The sequence below is a fragment of the Pantherophis guttatus genome, chromosome 10 (assembly GCF_059756535.1).
Source record: "Pantherophis guttatus breed Tessera chromosome 10, ASM5975653v1, whole genome shotgun sequence".
Classification (NCBI taxonomy): Eukaryota; Metazoa; Chordata; class Lepidosauria; order Squamata; family Colubridae; genus Pantherophis; species Pantherophis guttatus.
In genome coordinates, this window is record NC_142072.1 from 4,750,338 (window position 1) to 4,774,260 (window position 23,923).

General features: G+C 45.7%; 1 protein-coding gene across 30 annotated transcripts in view; it reads left to right on the top strand.

Annotated features, from left to right (window-relative positions):
• The window catches only part of ARHGEF1 (Rho guanine nucleotide exchange factor 1), a 60,962-nt gene that overhangs the window by 33,566 nt on the left and 3,473 nt on the right, over positions 1-23,923 (top strand). For 3 of the 30 annotated variants that reach the window (XM_060693846.2, XM_087876855.1, XM_087876856.1), the window contains 22 exons: positions 172-265; positions 2,072-2,107; positions 7,394-7,543; positions 8,593-8,698; positions 9,689-9,700; positions 10,481-10,669; positions 12,417-12,601; positions 13,413-13,559; positions 14,369-14,451; positions 14,728-14,853; positions 15,545-15,659; positions 16,621-16,721; positions 16,835-16,912; positions 18,278-18,353; positions 18,991-19,158; positions 19,881-19,968; positions 21,123-21,230; positions 21,386-21,453; positions 21,966-22,136; positions 22,227-22,388; positions 22,931-23,082; positions 23,707-23,800. In XM_060693846.2, coding sequence (XP_060549829.2) covers positions 172-265; positions 2,072-2,107; positions 7,394-7,543; positions 8,593-8,698; positions 9,689-9,700; positions 10,481-10,669; positions 12,417-12,601; positions 13,413-13,559; positions 14,369-14,451; positions 14,728-14,853; positions 15,545-15,659; positions 16,621-16,721; positions 16,835-16,912; positions 18,278-18,353; positions 18,991-19,158; positions 19,881-19,968; positions 21,123-21,230; positions 21,386-21,453; positions 21,966-22,136; positions 22,227-22,388; positions 22,931-23,082; positions 23,707-23,784 — 2,493 coding nt within the window. In that variant the 3' untranslated portion in view covers positions 23,785-23,800. The remainder of the gene's footprint in view (positions 1-171; positions 266-2,071; positions 2,108-7,393; positions 7,544-8,592; positions 8,699-9,688; positions 9,701-10,480; positions 10,670-12,416; positions 12,602-13,412; positions 13,560-14,368; positions 14,452-14,727; positions 14,854-15,544; positions 15,660-16,620; positions 16,722-16,834; positions 16,913-18,277; positions 18,354-18,990; positions 19,159-19,880; positions 19,969-21,122; positions 21,231-21,385; positions 21,454-21,965; positions 22,137-22,226; positions 22,389-22,930; positions 23,083-23,706; positions 23,801-23,923) is intronic. The other 27 variants (XM_060693847.2, XM_087876837.1, XM_087876857.1 and 24 more) reach the window with 19 other exon arrangements.

Here is a 23,923-nt window from a genome sequence, read left to right on the forward strand (position 1 = left end):
TTCTGGGGAATTCTGGGTAACCTGGTCCCAAGCTGCGAAGGACTTTAAAGTTGACAACCAGCACCTTAAAGCGCACCAAGAGCCAGTGCGGCTCCTGCAGGAGAGGTGACACATGTGCACACCTGGGATTTGGAAACGGGTGATCAGTTTCTCTTCTCTGATTTAATCCAGATTTCAGGGACCAAGAAACCAGAGGAAGCTCTCAAACCAAAGAAAGGCTTCAGCATTTTGGACCCAGCCCGCTGGAACCGTGGGGATTCCCATTGTAAGTACACAAAATGAATTCTTTTGCCCTGGTTCAGAGACAACCCCAAGCTCTTTATTGAACTTGCTGTCCTAAACCCCTAATTTCCTTAGGACGAGGGTCTGCAATTGTCTGGCCCCGTGCAATCCGAGCCACTTCTTTGAAGCTCCTGAAATCTCCCCGAGATTGAACTGTCAAACTATAGGTAGTCCTTGACTTACAACTATTCATTTAGTGACCGTTTGAAGTTACAACAACACTGAAAAAAAGTGACTTAGGACTTGTTTTCACACTTATGACCATTGCTGCATCCCCATTGTCGCATGATCAAAATTTGGGTAGTTGGCAACTGGCATGTATTTACGACGGTTGCATTGTCCCGCGGTCACATGATCACTGTCTGTAAACCTCCCAGCCGGCTTTTCGACGAGCAACGTCAGTGGGAGAAGCCAGATTCACTGAATGATCTGCAGTGATTCACTTAACAATGGTGGCGAAAAAGTCATAAAATAGGGCAAAGCTCCCTTAACAACAGACTTGCTTTGCAATGAAATTACGTAAATTTGATGAATGCAACATATATGATTAATGTTGTTATTCTTATTTGCACCAAAATCTATGATACCCAGGTGCCACACTGCACACATGTAAAATAAAGTAAAATAAAAACTTGGAGGAAAAAAAAATAAAGTGTTCTGAGGAAGCAGCAAAAAAAAAGAAAGAAAAGCCATGAAATTTGGGCTCAATTGTGGTTCTAAGTCAAGGACTACCTGAGCTGTGGTTTTTTATTTTTTATTTTTTAATTTTAAAACAAATAACAGTTAAAACTGAACCTCGAGTAAGTTTAACAGAACTTGCACTGGGAAAGATCTTCTCTCTCAAACAGGTAGAGTCCCACAATTCCAGAAATATTTCCATGACATACTTTCGCCAAAAAAAAAAAAAAATACCCTTTATGTAGCCCTCCCTCTCATCCAGGGGTGAAATGCTACTGGTTCGGACCAGTTTGGGCGAACCTGTAGTAAAAATGCTACCGGTTTGGCTGAACCGGTATTTCCAATGATCAGTTGGGTGACAATCAGCTGTGACGCGCTATTTATATTAGCTAGAATCGTCAGATTTCCTGCTTCCTAGCTAATCTAAATCGCGTGGCACAGCGGATTCCTCCCCCCCCCCTCGCTGTTCTACTTACCTTTGCAGACTCGGAAGGCTTCAAAATGTTCCTTTTTTAGCGCTGCGTGGGCGCGCCTCAGGCGCGCATGTGTGCAGAGCGCGCGCTCGTTAGCAGACTCACAGAACTTGCAGCAGACTTCAGAGGATTTCACCGCTGCTCTCATCCTTGGAAAAAATGTCTCCAGCCAGTCCATAGCTTTAACCAATCATTAAGATATTCCTTTTTGAGGCAGAAGGAAGAAGAAAACTTAAATTACTTGTCCTTTCAGAAAAAAAATAAAAATAGTTTAGAGCACATCTGGATTTACTCCAGTTCCACTGGGTGCCAGCATTGGCTTGAGACTCATCCTAGGGATAACCTCAACTGAAGTTTTCAGAAGCATCTTTTGGAAACTGGCTATTTTCTTTCTTTCTTTTCTTTTTTTTTTTTGAAAGCTTGTGGTTATTGTTGCTAGGCAAATAAGGAATACAAATCCCACCAGCCCACAAAATATGTGATCCATTTGTGTGCATCGGATCATCTGGTTGGTGAGTCTGGCATGGGATTTACCCAAAAGCAATTTTGGGCAATAGCTAGGAAGGGATTAACATGACATCTCTCTCCCCATCTTTCTCCTTTATATATATATATATATTGCTGCATTTTTTTTGTAGATTCTGATTACAGACAGCCCAAACCTGAGGGTGAAGGTACTAGCACCCCACTTTTTTCCTCCTCTTACCAGCTCTGTAGTAACGCATGGCACCCCGTGTACCCATCCATCCTTCTGATCAGGAAGCCACGTAGAACTAATCTGCCTCTTGTAACCTCTGCCACTAACGTTTTAATTCACTGTTGCACTCTCGCCCATCAAGTAATATACTAATGAGAATCATACACATGCCTACGAAAGTTCATCATACCTGTCATGTTCCCAAAGAAAATTCTTGGCATGCGATGGCTCATTGTGTGCCCCTCTTGTCTGTCTGTCCCCCAATGGATCCCGCATTGAATCAGCAAAAAGGGGAATAAAGCACAGATTCTACCATTTTTCTCTATGGCTTATGCACAAATTAAGCACTTGCTCGGTTTTACTTCCCAGGGTGCATTCACTTTATACGTAGATAGTTAATATTAGGGATCAAACTTTGGTGGTGGTAAGGAAAAAAAAAAACACCCTTCTCCCAGTTTAGAAGAGTAGGACTTGGCAGGAAATCTCAGTATTACAATTTTGCCCAGCTTGGTTTGGCTGCTTGATTCTGGCTTAGCTGAACTTTCTTGGTTCTGCTCTTCGTTTCTTCGGCATCTGAGTAAAACTGAACGTGACTGTTTTCTAAGCAGAGTAAATTTTAACAAGATTTTATGTCCCAAAAGTGCTTTTTTCAAAAGGCAACCTGAATGGTTGCAAAAATGGGTGTGGAATCTTCTTGGAACTGCTGAAAGGACTGTGTTGTAAACGGGATATTATTCAGGTGACCCTGAGGGCACAGATAAACCTCCAAGTGGCCTCAAGGACTCTCAGAGAGAGCGCTAACGACCAGAGGACTGCAAGGAATATAAATCCTTCTATCCACCACCATTCAGTCAGAACTGAAGAAGCTTCTTGGATGAGAAGCGAAACGTCTTCAAGGAAAAACAAAGTCCAGTTGCCTTTTGAAAAAACATCTTTGGGACAACCGTGACCTGGAGCAGGGGTCTCCAACCTTGGCAACCTTAAGACTTGTGGAGCTTTGCTGGCTGAGGAATTCTGGGTGTTTTAAGTCTTAAAGTTGCCAAGGTTGGAGAATCTCCATAGACATTTAGCAAGATTTATGGTGTTTGTTTGTTTGTTTTATTTGATTTATATGCCGCCCTTCTCCGGAGACTCAGGGCGGCGTACAATGCGTTAAGCAATAGCCTTCATACTTTTGTATATTTATACAAAGTCAGCCTATTGCCCCCACAAACTGGGTCCTCATTTTACCCATCTTAGAAAGTATGGAAGGCTGAGTCAACCTTGAGCCTGGTGAGATTCGATCTTATTTTAATTTCAGACAGCTGGTGTTAAATTACAGTGCTTCTGTCTGTTGAGCTAAACCAGGCTCCTGGTTGGTGAAAGAGAAGAGGATACATGAATTCCAGCAAATGGAATCTAGAAACAATACATCCCTGTGTGCATTAAGCAGAAATGTCCTGATCTCCTAACAGCTCTGCTACGAACTGGTGAAGTGGTCTCTTTGCTTGGGGTAGCTTGCAGCTGGCTGTTTTCGTAAATATTTATTATTTATTTATTTTATTAGTCATATTTCTATGCCGCCCACTCTCCGAGGACTCTGGGCGGTTTAAACCAAAGACAGTATACTAAATAGCATATTGCCCCCCCAACAATCTGGGTCCTCATTTTACCCACCTCGGAAGGATGGAAGGCTGAGTCAATCTTGAGCCGATGAGATTTGATCCGCTGATCTGCTGAACTAGCAGTCAGCTGAAGTAGCTGCAGTACTGCACTCAAACCACTGCGCCACCTCGGCTCTTATCTCCAGAACCTTTATTAATCCAGGAACTGACTATTACGTGCCATGGAATGGTAATTGCAACTAGAGTCAAGCCACAGCAAACATAAATAAAGGCAAATATATGTGTCCCAGGATAATGTTGCAGGATCCAATGTGGGTTGGTAAACGGAGCCAGAGGTTTAGTCTTTTGAGTTTTGGGACTCATGCTATGGCCCATCCTCAAGAACTTCACTCACCACATTCTGGTGAGAAAGAAGTTCCCCTGAGGATGGGCTCCAGCCAGAGGTGGGATTCAAAAATTTTAGCAACCAGTTTTCTGCCCGGTTGCTGGGTGGGGGTGGCCATATTGTTTTTTGTTTTGTTTTTTTAATTTGATTTATATGCCGCCCTTCTCCGGAGACTCAGGGCGGCTTACAATGTGCTAAGCAATAGCCTTCATTCTTTTGTATATTTTATACAAAGTCAGCTTATTGCCCCCACAAACTGGGTCCTCAATTTACCTACCTTAGAAAGGATGGAAGGCTGAGTCGACCTTGAGCCTGGTGAGATTCGAACTTACTTTAATTGCAGACAGCTGGTGTTAAATTACAGTGCCTTGTCTGCAGAGCTATCCAGGCTTGTTGGGGGTGGCCTACTCGGCCTCCTGTACCACGGGGGGGAGGGAGCCGTTTTCGCCCTCCCCAAACCCCAGAGGCTTTCCTCAAGCCTCTGGGAGGGCGAAAACAGTCTCCCCTAGGCTGCAGAGGCCCTCCGGAGGCTGGAAACGGGCTCATTTCTGGACGTCTGGGAGTCTCGTTTTTCACCCCCCCCTCAGAGCCTCTGTGCAGGCCCTGCACTTACCTGGCATCCAAAAAGGGCCACGTGAAGATTCTTGGGAGGGGTGGGGTGGGGTGGGCAGGGCCAGGCAGTCCTTGCAACTACCGGTTCGGCGAACCAGATGTAAAATTAGGTCCGAACCGGCTGAATCCCACTCCTGGCTCCAGCATGAATCTGAAAGCTCAGAAGACAAAAGCTCTGGTCCCATTGAGCGACCCAGATTGGATCCTGCCACAGCAAACAGTTGATTTCCCTGTTATTGAAATGAAGGTATTGATTGAAAGTGTGTGATTCTTTATTGCTGATATAATGACATCTCCGGCTTGATTGCTGCTGGCTCTTGAAAAATACCTCTCACAGTAGCTGCCAAATTTAACCAAATGATCCCGCTCTATCCCTTCTATGGACACCCACCGAACGCATTTGGGTACACAGAGCATGCTAACACCAAGCAGACACAGCTGTGGTTTTAGTATGATATGTCCAGGGTTTTTTTCCCATCCCTCGTTCTTTGCCCTTAGTACGTTTAAAGGAAGTCTCTTTATCAGCATTCAGTTCAGTGCCCTTATTACAGTTCACAGGACCCACCGAGCATAAAAACAGCAGACTAAAGTTCAGTAAAATAAGATAAGAGCACAAATGAAGTGGAAGGAATAAAACACTGTAAAACGAGAGGAATAATTACATTACTCTGCATACCATCTAACTTGCCCGTCAGTCCCATATTAATTTCCCAAAAGGGTTGGCGACAAGCTCATTTATTTTAGGGGCCTTGTCTGCCAGCCAGAAGAAAGCTGAGTAAACTCTTACTCAGCGACCATCAACCCTCTCTAATGGGAGTTTACGTCTCTTCTCTGAGCTGCACATAGCACCTTGGCCCCTGTCCTGCCTTAGAGAAAGTGGATGACCCGACCATCAAATTTTTAATCCACCTGAGCATTATGGCCCCACCCAGGAGATGCTCAGTTGCCTTGAGCAAGTTATGGTTCGCTTTCTCCAGTGTAATGCAGTTCATGGATAACCTTGAGGCAAGGAGAGAGGAGATGCTGCCTACGAAGCTATCAGATAAGAGAGGCCATAATTGTTTAATGGTCAAGGAAAGACACTTAGGAAGGACCTGCCCTAGTGGGTCTAGGATCGTGATGGCGAACTTATGGCACACGTACCAGAGGTGGCACACAGAGCGCTCTCTGTGGGTACATGCGCTGTTGCCAGCTGTTCTTCTGGATTCCGGAACCCGCCAGTTGGTCTTCGCAAGCGCCGGAGTACCCGAAAACGGCCTGAAACTGGCCCAAAAGACAGGCAAAAGTGTCCAAAAAACAGGCTGTTTTCCAGGCCATTTTGGGGGGAATTTTCAGACTGTTTTTTGGGCTGCTTTCAGGCTGCTTTCAGGCCATTTTTCGGCTGTTTTTTTCTGAAAAAATGGCCTAAAAACAGGCCATTTTTTGAGCCATTTTCTGGGCTGTTTTCAGACTGTTTTTTGGATTATTTCTCGGGCTGGTTTTTTGGGGGCCGTTTTTGGCCCCAAAAATGGCCTGAAAACAGCCAAAAAACGCCCCCAAAACAGGCATGTGCATGCCAGCCAGCTGGTCTTCGAGTTTCCGGTGCTCCGGCATGCGCACATGCACGAACATGCAGTTGGGGCACTTGCTGCCGAAAAGGTTCGCCATCACTGGTCTAGGAGTTAAAAATGGCAGGCAGGAAATTTATGCTTTCAGACTTGCACGATGGAAGTCAGCCAAGTAAACTGCACAGGAAACAGAAGAAAAATGAGCTACATGTACTTTATGAAGGCTACATTAATGGAATCTTGCAAGTCTGAAAATGCAAACCTCCCGCTCTTTCTTTTTACGGCCTACGTTAGGGAGGATCTTTTTTTGTGTTTCTTTTCTCTGCCTGTTTTATAGCTGTGTGGGCTACGCCCTCTCTTACCTGACTGTTCAGAATATCAAAATAACAGAGTTGGAAGGGACCTTGGAGGTCTTCTAGTCCAACCCCCTACTCAGGCAGGAAACCCTGTACTGTTTCAGACAAATGGTGGTCCAATCTTTTCTTTAAAACCTCCAGTGTTGGAACATTCACAACTTCTGGTAGCAAGTTGTTCCACTGTTAAGAAATTTCTCCTTAGTTCTAGGTTGGTTCTCTCCCTGATTAGTTTTCCATCCGTTGCTTTTTGTCTTGCTTTCCAGTGCTTTGGAAAGTCGTTTGACTCCCTCTTCTTTGTGGCAGCCCCTTAGATATTGGAAGATTGCTATTATGTCACCCCTGCTCCTTCTTTTCATCAGACTAGACATACCCAATTCCTGCAACCGTTCTTCGTATATTTTAGCCTCCAGTCCTCTAAACATTTTTGTTACTCTTCTCTGTACTCTTTCTAGAGTCTGATATCATGGCGATCAAAACAGGGTGCAGTATTCCAAGTGTGGCCTTACCAAGGCATATTAAAATGTTCCCTGGGCAGTATCTCCTCTTCTCTTTGCTGAAGGCTACTCATGCATCCCATCACACCAAGCAAGGAGAGAGGGAGCTTCCTCGCCTCTTGTTGTTGAAGCTGCTCTCGATCTAGAGTGTCCTAATCTGTGCATAAGTCCATTGCGAAGGGTGAGGTGGGAAAGAGCAATTCGGCGGAGGTGGCAACGGCTCCTTGGCAGTGTTTGATTTCTCTTGTCATTTTTCTCCTTGAAGCAGCTGAGAAGACACCAGCCTTGGACAAAAAAGCCAAGTTAACAGAAGGAACCTCTGGGCGTAGCAAAGGGACCCCTTCGATGCAGGATCCCTCTGGTGTGTCCGTCACTGTGCATCCCCCACCTGGAGAGAGCAATGACGGAGAGCAGGGTGAGCGAGGGGATAAACTGGAGGAAGGAAGTGTGATGGAACGTGGTCTGGATTCCCAGAAGGGAGGGGATGCTTTATGAGGAACAAGAGAAAGCAAAATTTGGATCAAGGGTGTCCAACCTTGGCAACTTTAAGACCTCTGCACCAGGGATGTATTCACTTACCTTCGCTACTGGTTTGCAAATGTGAGCGCATGTGCAGGGCCCTGCACGACCCCCTGCTTTTGGCCTGTGATGGCCCGGTGGGCCCGGGAGGCCTATTTTTTGCCCTCCCCAGGCTCCAGAGGCTTTCTTGGAGCTTGGGGGGCAAAAACAGCCTTCCCCACACCTCCGGAGGCCCCCTGGAGGCGGAAACAGCCCGTTTCCCAATTTCCAATAGGCCTTGAAGGCCCAAACACTCATGTGCCCACAGATATGGCTCCGCGTGCCACCTGTAGCACGTGTGCCATAGGTTTGCCATCATGGGTATAGGGTTTCCTGCTTTTGAGCCAGAGGTTGGACTAGAAGACCTCTAAGGTCCCTACCATGCTGGCGGGAGAATTTTGGGAATTGAATCCAGAGGTCTCAAAAGTTACCAAGGTTGGACACCCCCGGTTTATATAGTTTGGTTGGGAAGAAGAGAATCAAGACGGCTCCTCCGTAGGAAGTTCTCCGAGTTATCTCTTTAATGTTGCAAGTAGTTTGCTTTAGTTGGGCAAAATTTCTGTCCGGAGCTAAAGAACAATAAAGGAAACTGATCAGAAGAGCTTCAGTGTGTCTTCCTTGGTTTTTGGAGCCAGAAGATTAATCTTGCCAAACTAAGACGCCCATCTCCAACATTAAAGATACATTCTGAGAACTTCTAGGGAAGAGCTACATCGACCTTCTTCCTCTCAACCGAACTATCTAAACTTCACTGTCTCTTGGTCCTCTGGGACGAAGCCTCACCCTCCTGGGAATCCAGACCGCACTCCACTACAGGAAGACCTCTTTCAGATAATGAAAGGAACGGTTTGGCAGCCATTTCTCCTTCCCTCGTCCTTCACACACCCCTTCTTCTATTTTCCTTAGGGTTGGACAGTCCAGCTCTAGGAATTGATTCAGGAGATTCGCCGGTTGCTGAGCAAGCCCTGGCTGGGGAGCAGCTCTCGCTGGATGAAAGCACGGAAAATGAAAGGTGAGAGCAGGCTGATGGCCTTGCAAAGGGTGAGTTGGGATCCTTATGAACACATACAGGTGGACAGAGCTTATTTGGCAAATCTGGCCAGCTTTTCTTCAGGCAATTAGCCAGGAGCATGTCCCACAAACTTTGGGAGTCATATCTGGACAAACCTAGATTGTAAGGCTGGCCAGGAATCTAAAGATTATGTCAATGTGCCCCTGGAGAGTAACAGCCATTCAGTCTAGTGATAAAGGCATCTGGCTAGAAACCAGGAGACTGTGAATTCTAGTCCTGCTTTAGCCATGAAAGCCAGCTAGGTGACTTTGGGCCAATCACCAGGAGACAGTGAATTCTAGTCCTGCTTTAGCCATGAAAGCCAGGTAGATGACTTTGGGCCAATCACCAGGAGACTGTGAATTCTAGTCCTGCTTTAGCCATGAAAGCCAGCTAGGTGACTTTGGCCCAATCACCAGGAGACTGTGAGTTCTAGTCCCATTTTAACCATGAAAATGAGCTGGGTAATTTTGGGCCAATCACTAAGAGAGAGGAATTTCTAGTCCTGCCTTAGCCATAAAACCAACTGGGTAACTTAAGGTCAATCCCTCTCTCTCAGCCCAAAACACCTCATAGGTTGTTGTTGTTGGGGAGAAAATAGGAGGAGGAAGGCATATTAGATATGTTCGCCACTTTGTGTTGTTTATAACAATAAAATAAAATAAAGGTGGGATACATTTAAATAGATAAACTAAAATAAAAATAAATACACAATTCCTGTTGTCACTTTGGCTACCTCCCTACCTATGTGGAGCCTGGTTTTTCCACTTCCTCGATCCCGGTTCCTTGGTGTCCAACTCACATTTAAGCAGCATTTAATCCCTTCCTGAGACTTAATATGAGGTTTGCCCACCCACCCAACTCACCCCTTGCCCAATCCTCCTTTTCTTCTTTTCCTCTCATTTCGGTATTAACACAATCACCCTTCTATATTCTGTTCTTCCCTTCTAGAAGGCGAAAAAGGTTGGTGGCTTCCTCACCCCCCTACTCACCCTTTGCATGAATTTCTTCCTCAGGGGAAGACACACAAGACTGAGTTAAGTATGACCTCCTGTTCACCAGAGCTGCCTTGGGAAGACATGTCTGCCTTCCCAAATCGATGGCTGCAGAAGAGGCGCCCTTTAAACTCCAGGTCCTATCTGGCCCGGGCGCTCCTTTTCTTCACCTGCAGCTCCTTCTTTGTGGCAGACCTTATTCTGAGCGTTGACAAGGGGCAGGAGGTGGCCCAGGGGGTGTTGTCAAACCCCCACCCCCTAAGAAGCAAAACATTTTTGGGGGGTTGTAGCTACAGTTGGGACCAACCGCGCGTTGGATCCAGCCTGCCAGGAGTGTGTGTCTGCCTCGCAGTTCCACCCTCCCTTCTTCTGGTGTATGGATATATCAGTTTGTTCTTGGGGGTCTCACATTTCTCTCTCTTCCTTTCTCTTTCCACCGCTGCATGTGCCAAATTTGTCCTTCCTCTTCCCTTCCTATATATTGCGTGTTCTCCGGTTGTGATCCCTGCCACCTTCTTGGTGCCAAACGTCTTGTGACTCCTTTCCGTGTGTTGCTCATGATTCGTCTGTGACTCTTCCAACCTCTTGTGATTCATTTCATCTCCCCTCGTGTCCCCGTCGGCTTGTCAAACCCAACATCCCTTGGTCTCTCGCATTGTGGTGGTGTTGTTTTTTTGTTTTGTTTTTTTGGTTATTTTTATTTTTTTTTGTCTGTGGCCCGGCTGTGCCTATCCCCCACCCTTGCCAGGCTGACAGGGAAGTTGGGTCGCTCGGAGAGCCTGCGGGTTTACGAGCGGAAGCGTTCTCAGCGAGGCTCAGCCAAAGGCAAACAGCCGCGTTCGCGGAGCGATGTGGACATCGAAGCCGCGGCCCGGGCCAACGAGCTGGAAGAAAAACCATCTCTAGAACAGGCTCGGCAGAAGCAGGGAAGTCGCAAGTAGGTGAAGAGGCCGCCATCTCAGCTGCCCCAACACGGGCAGAGATGGGAACGTTGTCAAAGAATTACAGAGATGGAAGGGACCTTTGGGGTCTTCTGGTCCAACCCCCTGCTGGTCCAAGCAGGGACCAAGACCCTACACCACAAAGGATCATCAATCAAGATCTTCCCCCTGGAGATCTTGAGTAGCGTAAACAATGGATACATTCCCAGGGATCCGGGAATGATGGGAGAATCTTTGTCTGCAAAAGAAATTAAACAATTGTTCCATTATCCTTGTTGCTAAAAGAATTGGCAGAGAGATGGGTGACAAACAAATTTAATAAATAAATAAAAGAGAAGATGCCTCTCTTTCAAATTTCTTTCTCGGGGGGAAAAAAAAGGGTGTCTAATTTTGGCAACTTTAAGACTTGTGGACTTCAAGTCCTAGAATTCCCCAGCAAGGGGAATTCTGGGAGTTGAAGTCCAGAAAGTTGCCAAGGTTGGATACCCCCACTCTAAAACACGAGACTAGGAAAGATACAGCCTTTAAAAGAACCACTCTGGGCATCGGTGTCTTCTGCCCAGGAGGAATAAAATTCAGTCCAGACAGCTGCCTGAATCAACCACGCTACTCTTTCAAGTAAACAGCACCTGGTTTATGTGTAAATATAATGTTCAGTAAATGCTAAAAGTATAGCCTCTGAGATTTAAAATAAATTTCGGCTACTACTTTTTCCTTCTGGCAGCTACGACTGGGAGAAAGGCTACGGTTGAATTGGGAGCTGTTCATTGACAAATTGGTGGAAATCTACCCTAAACTCTTAAAAAAACAAAAAACCAGCATCTCACAAATTATCTTGAATTTGCCCCTATTATAAAATCCTAGGGAGAAAATGCTCCTATGATGAATTTTTTCTTTTTTTTTAATTTGATTTATATGCCGCCCTTCTCCGGGGCGGCTTACAATGCATTAAGCAACAGCCTTCATTCTTTTGTATATTTATACAAAGTGAGCTTATTGCCCCCACAAACTGGGTCCTCATTTAACCTACCTTAGAAAGGATGGAAGGCTGAGTCAACCTTGAGCCTGGTAAGATTCGAACCTGCAGTAATATAAATTTAATAAATAAATAAATAAATAAATAAATGGGTCAAAAATGTGAGCCAAACACCCAAGTTGCGATCACATAATCGCCAGAGTGGTGCAGCAGTTATAAGTCTGAGTGCAGCTGTAAGTCGCTTTTTCTGAGGCTGTTGAAACTGGAACCATTGTTAAACAATGGACACAAGTTGAGGATTATTTGTATGGTGTTTCTTGGCCAGAGTTTGGAGGTGGTTTGACGTTGTCTTTTCTCTGGGATTCTTCTATCCTAGCCTAGCTTGTACAATCTTGGGGTTTCCTATTGGTCTCCTATCCAGTTACAACTCAGCTCCCCTTTTTCTAGATCAGTGTTTCTCAAGCTTGGTAGCTTGAAGATGGGTGGACTTCAACTCCCAGAATCCCCCAGCCAGCTGGCTGGGGGATTCTGGGAGTTGAAGTCCACCCATCTTCAAGCTACCAAGCTTGAGAAACACTGTTCTAGATCAACGATAGTTGACTAGATGTTGCTACCGCAGTGGGACCTGGAGCAGAGCAATTATGATCACCAGAATCAGTCAGGTTGGGGTGTAAGTGTAAGTGTTGAAGGATGGAGGGACAGATGGATAATTAAAAATAGGACTGTCCTCACTTTTATCTTTTGTCTCTCGCTTTGACTCTTTACAGTTTGGAGCCTGGAGGGGCCGGGGGAGGGGAGCCCCCGCCGTCCTTTCTGCTTCCCCAGTCTGAGGAGTTTGAGCCGCGTGTTTCGGAACTGGAACTGGACCCGCCAAACTGGCGGGAGCTCGTCCCCCACGACACCCTCCTCAGGCTGAAGAAAAGTGAAGTGAAGCGGCAAGAAGTGATCAACGGTACGTGAGGGGATTTCCCTGTCAGCCCTACCAGGTAGATTCAGACTCAGAAACTCATGGAGGTCAGGATGAGTTTTATTGTAGCATCTAGAACATCTGTTTGTAGCACCTAGAACAGGGATGGCTAACCTTTTTGCGGCTGCGTGCCAAAAGTGTGGGGGAGCGTGGGGGGGATCGAGTGCACGCGTGGCCACACCCATAATTCAATGTGCCCCACCCCCATGCATGCACACATGACCACACACCCCCGTGCTCCCCCGCTTTTGGCATGCGATGGCTCGGTGGGCCTGGTAGTCCTGTTTTTTGCCCTCCCCAGGCTCCAGAGGCTTTCTAGGAGCCTGGGGAGGGTGAAAATGGCTTTCCCCACCCTCCTGGAGACCGGAAACGGCCCATTTCCCGATTTCCAGTGGGCCCAAAAGGCCCGAAAATCAGCTCGCTGGCGTATGCGTGTATGCTGGAGCTGAGCTAGGGCAACACTCACGTGCCCACAGATACGTCTCCGCGTGCCACCTGTAGCACGCGTGCCATAGGTTCACCATCACGGACCTAGAACTCAGGGTTTCTTAATTTCGTCCAATGTCTATAGATATTCTCAATCCACCTGGTCACAGTTGTCCCAAAGGCGCTTTTATTTTCCCCAAAAGGCAACTGAACTTCCTTGGTTTTTTTTTTTTCTTTGAAAACATTTTGCTTCGCATCTAAGAAGCTTCTTCAGTTCTAACTCTGTGCATATATCATTACAGTCAAAAATTGCCTGGATTTCCTAAAGGCTGATCTTCCTGGACTTTTTCTTTCGCCTTTCCTCCTACAGAGCTGTTTATCACAGAGCACGCCCATCTGCGGATGCTCCGGGTGTTGCTCGAAGTGTTCTACCAACCGTTGTTGACCGAGGGATTCTTCACCGAGAGCGAACTGGTGAACATTTTCCCCAGTCTGGAGGATTTGATCGACGAACACAGTGAGAGCATGGGTGGGGTGGGGGGGAGCAAATGGGGCGGGGTGAAAGCACAGCAACTTCCATGCTAGATTTATTTAGCAGGAATAATGGGAATTGCTGTGGTGGGTGGGGTCATTGTCACGGCATTTTTGCTTTTCTTTCTTTCTTTTTTGCATCACGTTTCTTATTTTAGGTTTATACATATCAATGCGTGAATAGTGTGATACCTGGGTATCATACGTTTTGATACAAATAGACATAATAATAAAGGGATGCGGTGGCTCAGTGGCTAAGACACTGAGCTTGTTGATCGAAAGGTCAGCAGAGCAGTTCAGCGGTTCAAATCCCTAGTGCTGCCTAACGGGGTGAGCTCCTGTTACTTGTCCCAGCTTCTGCCAACCTAGCAGTTTGAAAGCACGTAAAAAATGCAAGTAAAAAGATAGGGACTACTTTGGTGGGAAGGTAACAGCGTTCCATGCACCTTTGGCGTTGAATCATGCTGGCCACATGACCACAGAGACGACTTCGGACAGCTTTGCCTTAGAAATGAAGATGATGCACCGCCCCCTGGAGTTGGGAACGACTAGCACATATATGCGAGGGCAACTTTTACTTTTTAATACTACCGCCCTTCAATTTCTAAACCTCCCTCTTTTTATTACATACATCTTGTTATATTAATATATACTATTATTATTTCTATCTCTATTTTAACCTTTCCACCCCCCATGTCACCATAATAATCAAAGACGTTTCTTTTCTATTTTCCATCTTTCACCTTTTTTTGCTTTTCTTGAGTCATGCTTTGTCTCTGTCTCATCTTTTCTCAGAAGTGTTTCTGGAAAACATGAAGAGGCTGAGGGAGGAGAATAATTTGATCGTCTCCGAAATTGGAAGCACTCTGCTGGCTAGAGTAAGAGCAAGGGTTTAATCTGGGTTTTATTTAGCATGTTGTGTGGAAGCAGCTGGAAGGGGTGAAACTGGTAAAGCAGGTTCTAATGATGCTCCTGCCAGACACCATCATTGAGCGCCATCTTGGACTCTCAAAACCAGCTAAAGATCAGATGAATGTCCACTGACCGCGGACAGTGTGGGAGGGGAAGGCTTGGGATTTAAACCCTGGTGCTGGGAACAATATAGGCAAGGAAGGTATTTCCATAAGGTGATCTTCTTGCTGACTTTTCCCTAGTTCGATGGGTCTGAAGGAAACTGGTTTCAGAAGATCTCCTCCCGATTCTGTAGCCGCCAATCTTTTGCATTAGAACAGCTGAAGGCGAAGCAGAAGAAAGAAGCTCGTTTCAACCAGTTCATCCAGGTAAGTGCTGGGAGTGGAGAGGAGGCTGCCATTCCTGGGACAGGACTAGGATAGACCGGTGGGTGGTGGATGGACGGATGGATGGATGTGATAAGTAGGTAGGTAGGTAGATGATGGATGGATGGATGGATGGATGGATGCATTGGGTAGGTAGATGATGGATAAATAGATAATGGATAGGGAGGGTGAGTAGATAGATTGGATAGATGGATGGGTGGATAGATAGATAGATGATAATTAGATAGGTAGGTAGGTAGAGAGATGGATGGATGGATGGTAGGTAGATTAGATAGAGAGAGATGATAGATAGATAGATAGATAGATAGATAGATAGATAGATAGATAGATAGATAGGTAGGTAGGTAGATAGGTAGATAGGTAGATAGGTAGAAGGTAGGTAGGTAGACGATGGATGGATGGATGGTAGGTAGATTAGATAGAGAGAGAGAGATGATAGATAGATAGATAGATAGATAGATAGATAGATAGATAGATAGATGATGGATTGATGGAGAGAGGGGTGGGGGTTGCATAGACAGGTTGGATGGATGGTTTTGAGAGCATCTTCTTCACAGGAGAAACCAGCTACACACATCTGAAAGGCAATCCCACCCAGGGACTTTCCATAATACCTTTCCCAGGCACCTTTTCACTGGTTGGTGAATGGTTTCCCTTCTTTTTTTTCCCACAGGAAGCAGAAAGCAAACCTCGATGCCGGCGCTTACAACTGAAGGACATCATTCCTATTGAGATGCAAAGGCTAACCAAGTATCCGCTGTTGCTCCACTCTATTGCCAAATGCACTGGTGAGCAGGGAAGGGACCGCAGCACACCAGACCCTCCCCCCCATCCTCCACCGTCTCCCAGAGTTTGTCCAAACTCATATTTATTGTGTCAGTAATAGAATAGAATAACAGAGTTGGAAGGGAGCTTGGAGGTCTTCTAGTCCAACCCCCTGCTTAGGCAGGAAACCTTACACCACTTCAGACAAATGGTTATCAAACATCTTCTTAAAAACCTCCAGTGTTGGAGCATTCACAACTTCTGGAGGCAAGTCGTTCCACTGATTAATTGTTCTCACTGTCAGGAAATTTCTCCTTAGTTCTAAGTTGCTTCTCTCCTTGATTAGTTTCCACCCATTGCTTCTTGTCCTGCCTTCAGGTGCTTTGGAGAATAGCTAGATTCCCTCTTCTTTGTGGCAGCCCCTGAGATATTTGAACGCTGCTATCATGTCACTCCCTAGTCCATCAAAGTAGACATGCCCAATTCCAGCAACCGTTCTTCATATGTTGGTTGAGTTGTTGGTTGAGATGGTTGAGTTATGATCTTGACTTTATTTTTGACTCCCCCTTGCAAACAGTTCTGCTCCCGTTTCATTTGGTCCTCCCGTCTTTTGGACCCCCGTTGGGCTGGTCATCCTTCCACTATTAAGATGTATTTAGAAGGATGAGGTTCTCCTGGAAGTGGAGCGTTGATCTCAGTGAAATAGGACGCGTCTTCTTCCTCTACTTCGTTTTTGGTTAATTGTTCTAAGTGTCAGGAAATTCCTCCTTAGTTCTAAGTTGTTTCTCTCCTTGATTCGTTTCCACCCATTGATAACGCTATCTTAACCATCTCATCCTTTGCCACCCCCTTCTATCTTTCCCGACATCTTTTCCAATTTCATGGAAAATAAGACCTATCTAAATTTCAAGCGGAAAGATCCGTGTTAAGGAACACATCTTCACAAAACTTCCATGTTTTTTTTCTTCTTGTTCCCTGGCACAGAGGAAGCTGAGGAACGTCAGAAGGTGGAAAAGGCAGCCGAATGTTGTCGGCAGATCCTCAACCACGTCAACCAAGAAGTGCGCGATATGGAGAATTTACTGGTAAGGATCCTCCCTCGAGCGATCATTTCTCCTTCGAAAAAGTCCTTCCTTCATCCTTCACCACTTCAATGTTGGTTTAAAACAACTGGACATCACCATAACGTTTTTTTCAGAAACTCAAAGACTATCAGCGACGTTTGGATCTCTCCAATCTTAAACAAAGCACTGATCCGCTACTGAGTGAATTTCGGGTGAGTCCCAGCAAAATATTCAACCCATCGGGCAGTGGGGACAGAGGAAGCAATAACAGCAAATGAATTATCCTTCAATCTCTATACAGGCAGTCCTTGACTTATGACCATAATTGAGCCTAGCGATTACAGTCATAAAGCAAGGTCATCATGAGACCGGACCTCGATTTTTATGACCTTTTTTTAAAGAGGGAATTAAGAGAACGCATTGTTTGCTATGGTAATTTTTTTTCCTGGAAGCCAGAAATAAGCACCTGATTTCCAGGTTGGGGGAGGGGGGGAGTAAATTGCAGTCATGTGTTCCTGGGGTGCTACAAACAACCATAAATGCAGGCCTATTGCTGAGTGTCCAAAATGCAGGTCACATGAACTGTAGGAGGGAGGCCCGGACATTGTGACTTCTGAATTGGGTCATAAATCGCTTCTGGGGATCTGTTATATTTTTGAATGGTCAGTGAGCAACTGGTCATAAGACGAGAACTACCTGTAACTTAGCCAGAGCAGTTTTCTGTGATGGTCTTTTCTGCATCATTACCTCCATGGTAAGGAGTCTGATGGCTCGCAAGTTAGGACGTTGGGTTGGAGTTAAGCAAACCTGCGTTCGAGACCCGAATGCTGCTGCGTGGCGGGGTGAGTTCCCATCATTCGCTCATTGATGGGAACATGAAAGGAGCCTCCACAGGCATCCCCTGGGCAACAGTGATGTCATTGGCTAATCCTTTCAACCCAAAACTTAGTTAAAACGGTGCCTCTGACACAAACAGGACGGGACTTCCAAGGTAGGGAACAGTTCAACAGCTTTGACATGACACACTTGCCATGCTCGGTCTAGGGACGGAGTAGCTCAGTGGCTAAGACACTGAGCTTGTCGATTGAAAGGTCGGCAGTCCAGCGGGTCGAATCCCTAGCACCGCATAATGGGGTGAGCCCCCGTTACTTGTCCCAGCTTCTGCCAACCTAGCAGTTTGAAAGCAGGTAAAAAATGCAAGTAGAAAAATAGGGACCACCTTTGGTGGGGAACAGTGCGCCTTTGGCGTTGAGTCATGCCGGCCACATGACCACGGAGACGTCTTCGGACAGCGCTGGCTCTTCAGCTTTGAAACGGAGATGAACACCACCCTCTAGAGTCGGGAACGACTAGCACATATGGGCGAGGGGAACCTTTACCTTTATGCTTGGTCTGTCCCTGTTGAATTTTGGCCTGCTATGCTGTGATTGGAGATGTAAGACTCCTCAGGAGGAAAGGGAGGTGTTTTTTCAAAATGCGAACATCAGACTCCTGGTGGTGACTCCTTGGTTTGAGGTATTTGTCAGAAAGGGAAAACAAATGCTAAAGCACAGCATCTAACCAGCTCTTTTCCACAGAACACAGATATCACCAAGCGAAACCTTGTGTACGAGGGACCCCTGACGTGGCGTGTTACCAAGGACAAATCAGTAGGTGAGTGGGACCATCTGGAGCTCCAGGAATAAGAGCATGGGGAGAGAGGTAGGAAGTAACTATCAAACTAGAATTTAGGGGTTTTGGTATCGGATCTGGGTGTCCAGTGTTGGAGAGTGACATTTTCACTTGGGAGGAGGCCTCAAGAAGGGAATTAGCCTGGACTTGCTATGTAATCACAAGGCAACAACGTCTGGCCCTTCCCGAATGCCTCTGAGCCTTATCTAGTCTCATACAAGAAAGCTGCCAGGCTGGAGAGATTCCTGTACTATAGGCAGGAAACAATAAAGTAGATAGTTGGAACCAGGGGGTGGTATTCACTGACCTTCGCTACCGGTTTGCAAATGGGAGCATCAAAAACGAGATGTGATGACATCCGGGTGGATGGGCAGAGCCTCCCGCAGCCGCCATTACCGGTTCACACGAACCGGATAGAACCGTCTGAATTAGACCACTGGTTGGAACTCTGCATGTGTTGCTCTGGTTGTTTGTGCCTGACACCATAGAGGAGATTTTTTTTAAAAAAATCAAGATGCACATTAAGTGAAGTGGTATATAAGTCTAATTGCTATTGCTCCTCCCCAGAAGCTTTTGTTTCATACTTCTCATGCCTCACGTTCTCCTTGATCCCTTCCAGATGTTCACGTCCTCCTGCTGGATGATATCTTGGTTCTTCTCCAGAAGCAGGAAGAGCGCCTGGTGCTCAAATGTCACAGCCGCACCATCACCCCAACCCCCGACGGGAAACAAATGCTCTCCCCCATCATCAAGCTCAATTCTGCCATGACCCGTGAAGTGGCCACAGGTGGGTGCAGGAAGTTGGTTATGGGAACTGGAAGCGGATCCAGAGGATTTTGGCCTTGGGTCCTATTTGTTGGTCTGGACCTCTGCCCAAATTCTCATTCCGGGTTGGAATTGGTCCAACCTTGAAATAAAGGTTGTTTTCTTTGAGAGCGGACTCCAAGGAGAATTTACTTGTCTCAGGGGTGAAATGCTCCTGGTTCGGACCGGATCGCCCGATCCGGTAGCGATGGAGGCGGGTGGTTTGGAGAACCGGTAGCAAAAATCCCTACCCCCCCCCATGCCCAGCTGAGCCGCACAAACATCAGAGGCTTTTTTTTTTTAATTTTTAAAACATTTTTTCTACAACCTCTTCGGCCAAAAAATGCTTTTTAAAAGTAAAAAAAAAAAGCCTCTGATGATCGCGCGGCTCAGCTGGGATCGTCAAAGGCTTTTAAAAGAAAAAAACTGTTTTTTTTTCTTTTAAATGCCTCTGACGATCCCAGCTGAGTTGCCTGATAAAAAGCCTCTGCCGATCAGGCAACTCAACTGGGATCGTCAGAGCGTTTTGAAAGCATTTTTTTACAACCTCTTCACCGAAGAGGTTGTAAAAAAAATGGTTTTAAAAGTAAAAAAAAAAATGGCCATGCCCACCCAGTCACATTACCCCCTCACCAAGCCACGCCCACAGAACCGGTAGTAACAAATTTTAGATTTCACCACTGACTTGTTTCCTCTTTCTTGTAGACATCAAAGCTTTCTACGTGATCTTCAGCTGGGAGAACGGAGCTCAGATCTACGAACTGGTGGCTCAGACAGTGTCGGAGAGAAAGAAGTAAGAAATCTGGGTGGGAAGAGGGACTTGCTTGCCCATCAAGCAACCAGTTTACAGGTAGTCCTCAACTTAACTACAGTTCATTTAGTGACCGTTCGAAGTTACAACAGCACAGTGACTTATGACCGCTTTTCACACTTAACGACCATGGCAGGATCCCGGTGGTCACATAATCAGAATTCGGATGCTTGGCAACGGGTTCATATTTATTTATTTATTTTAATCTTTTTTTTTAAGTTTTTATTTTTATTTCTCATAAACATACATACATAAACTCTTAACCAGTATCAATCGTACATATTATCTCTGAATTCCATATTAATTCATTTTTCTGTCTTAAGTAATTGGAATATGATATTCTCCAGACTGCTCTTCTACCCTTCCATCTCTTCTACAAACCACAGCAACCCTTTTCTTTCTTTTCTTTTTTCTTTCCCTTTCTACTTCTATCCTTTTCAACTTTCCTCTTCCTCCTCTCCTTCCCTTCCCTCCTTCCCCTTCCCTTCCCCCACTCCTCTCTTCTTCTTCCTCCCTTCCTAACCTTCTCTCCTTTCTCTTTTCCTTCCTCTCCTCTTCCCTTTCCTCTATCCTTCTCTCTCCTTCCCTCTTTCTCCTCTACTTATTTCATATTTATGACGGTCGCAGTGTCCTGAAGTCACACAATCCCCTTTGGTGACCTTTTGACAAGCCAAGTCAAATGGGGGAAGCCAGATTCGCTTAACAACTGTGTTACTAACTTAAACCACTGCAACGATTCACTTAACAGCCAAGACCAGAAAGGTTGTAAAACAGGGCAAAGTTCACTTAACAGATGTCTTGTCTGTAGCCACAGAAATTGTGGTCGTAAATCAAGGACTACCTATACTGACTAGGGTGAGAGATTAGTTTGGAACAAGGAGCGGCTCTCCCCCCCCCCCCAGTTGGAGATACGTCTTCTGTCTTTATTTGAATCACCACTTAGTTGAGCTGTGTTCACGCAAAGTTGTGACAGAAAGATGATGCTGAGCTTGTGCCAAATCTTATTACAACTAGAAAAGCTTTGTGTTTGCTGGGAAGTTCGGTGGGGCGGGGGAATTCACGGTTGTCAAATCTCTGGTGGACATTGGGTTGGAGGAGATGGTTCCCCTAATTTCTTCTCTTCTTTTCCATCCTAGCTGGTGCAACATAATTAGTGAAACAGCTGGTTCACTGAAGCTGCCCACTTCCAATGCCAAACCTCGGCTTTCGGTAACAAACCGAAACTCACCACATAGTCCCAGCTAGTAAGTATGTTGTAGGGAGGAGAGGGGGCGGGGGGGAAGGATAATGGAGACTATAATCATCATCAACTTCTTTTAACAACCCCATAATCCCTTGTGGGGTCAGAACCCTGACGGTATGTGATCAAGACTGACATCTCCCATTTTTTTCTTGGCAGCTATCCAGAAACTCTGCTGGGTGGAGCAGAAAATGGCAGCCCCCTTAAGGAGGCACTGCAGTCAGAGGGTAAGGAGGAAGATTGGAGGAGGGAAAAAGGAGGGAAAAGATAACTTGCATTCTTACCTCGTCAATGAAAATAACTCTGTTGGGATTGTCATTTCAGAAAAATCAGTGTGGTATGTTTTAACACCAGGGGTGGCCAACTTTGGCCACTTTTAAGACTTGGTGGACTTCAACTCCCAGAATTCCTCAGCCAGCCAAGCTTAAAAGTAACCAAGGTTGGCCACCCCTGGTTTACACTTTCAGATTAGGGCAGGTAGATCTGAACTAGATTTGTCAATCGATTCCAGAAAAGGTATTTTTGAGGAGGCCCAGGAGTGTCTTGAGTCATCCAGATTGTTTCCAGTTTAATAATTCGAGTTTTCAGTTTGATCTGGAGGTTCATTTTAGAGCCAAATCTCTCAATATTTTGGAGACAGATTGTAGACATGTTTATGCGGCTTTTACTGCCCTCTGAGTTTTGGGGGGAGACAACAGTGGGGATCTGATTGTGTATTGTTTTTGCTATCCCAACTCAGAACAAGAAAAAGATGGAATGCTGGAAGGTGCAGAGTTTGAGGAACGGAACCCTGTTGGTGGAGCAAAGATGGACAAGGCAGTGGAGACCTTCATGGCTGACCTACAGACGTTCTGCAGATCTCAACCTCAACCTGGCCAGGCCACTCTAGCCTCTGCTGCACAGGACCGAGGTACTTGATAAACATCTTTTCCCTTCTTCTCTGTTAAGCAAGTCTGTTGCCCACAGAGGATGTGAATGGGACAATCTTGTCTCCTTCTAGTTTTGGCCCTGAAGAGGCTACTTCAGATACCAGACGAAGGAGAGGCCCTCTTTCCTGCAGAACCTACAGATGTTTCTCCAGAGAATGGAGATCCCCAGGAGGGAGAAGAAGAATGGAATGGGACTTTCAGGATTGAAGGAGACAACAGCAGGAGGCTTCCAGGTGAGCATCATGGCACACAAGTTGTCCTTGACTTATGACCACAATTAAGCCCAATGTTTCCACTGTTTTGATCCTAATCAAAACAGTTAAGTCAGTTTTGGCCCAGTTTGTGACTTTTCTTGCCACCGTTGTTAAGTGGCAAGAGGTCTAGCTGTCAAGGTGATAATTTAAGAGATGACCAGCTGATGCAATGAGGGGAATGAGTCAGCAGAGTCTTTGGCTGTTATCCCTTTAAGAGCCTTTGTAATAAGAGGAGGCCCTGCTGGCGTGTTCTTTGGTTCCTTGAGTTTCTTCCCTGCTGTAATTGCTGTTTGTTTAGATACTGCTTGTAGCACATGTATGTATAGTATCCCTATATTCCTATTATAGATTAAAAACCACTATTTGATAAAAACCACTGTTGGCTGTACTTGCTCCTGGACTGATACACAGATAGACCTGTGCACGCTCTGACACTAGCTATATTTATACCTGAAGTTTTAAAAAAGATAGATATTAAGTAAATATCAACCATTATGCTCTAAAAGCATTTATCTTCACAGTAGGTTCTTTGAATGGCCCTCCAGATCCAGAGTGGAGTTCTGAACATCTGGATAAGGAAAGTCCCCATTTCTCCATCGTTCTGTCCCTCCAGCAATCTGACGGGGTGAAGCATCACTTAAAGCTTCTAGAAGATGCAATTCAGGGTCTGAAGGTGAGCATGGAACATCCTTTCATTCCACCCCATCCTTTTTCCTGAGTCATCCCCCTGTCCAAGATGGATGGTAGAACATTGTCCTTCAGGGATTTGGCTTTCCCAGACATTAAAATATTTGGGAGGTTCTTGGTGGAGACAGGAGAAGATGGAAGGAGGTGTGGGGATTTTACTTAAGGAAGACCTAGAGGGGGTGGGAGTGACGGTTTTCTTCTTGCAGTCCCTCATGCATGGTTCTCTCTGAATTTTGAAGCTTTTTGATGAAAAGGAAAAGCAAGACAATGATTCCGAAGACTGAAACTTCATACATACTGAGATGGATAATGTAGGAGAAGAGCAGGCAGGGCTGGGGGCAGAGTGAAGTGAGTCGTCAGCCTAGAATCCTTACGTTGCCACAAATAGTCCCAAGTCCAGCCCTTCTTGAATTCTCTTGACTCTTATCCGGCCAATCAATTTATCTATCAACTTAATACTGAACTTCAATTGACTAGATTCTTATGCATAGGCATTAAAGCTTTGAACAGCAACTTAATGTATGATCCTAATTCTTTGCACCCGACAGATAAGAGGCCATATTCCTTGCAAATTTCCCTAAGTGTGACTCTGTCTGTCTGTCTTTACTAGGATATAGAAACAGAATACTGGAGGCTTCAGCAACTGATGGGGAAGTTTACATCAATTCAACAATCTGGTTCCACATGAGATTTGGCCAAACAAGGTAGGTAATGGACAATAGCAGGCAAGGGTTGAAATGCCAGCCAGTGGCTCTAGGCCTTTGATCCCATTTCCCTCCCATCCTGTGGACTCACAACTATCAGGGATGATAGATGAGGCTGATTGG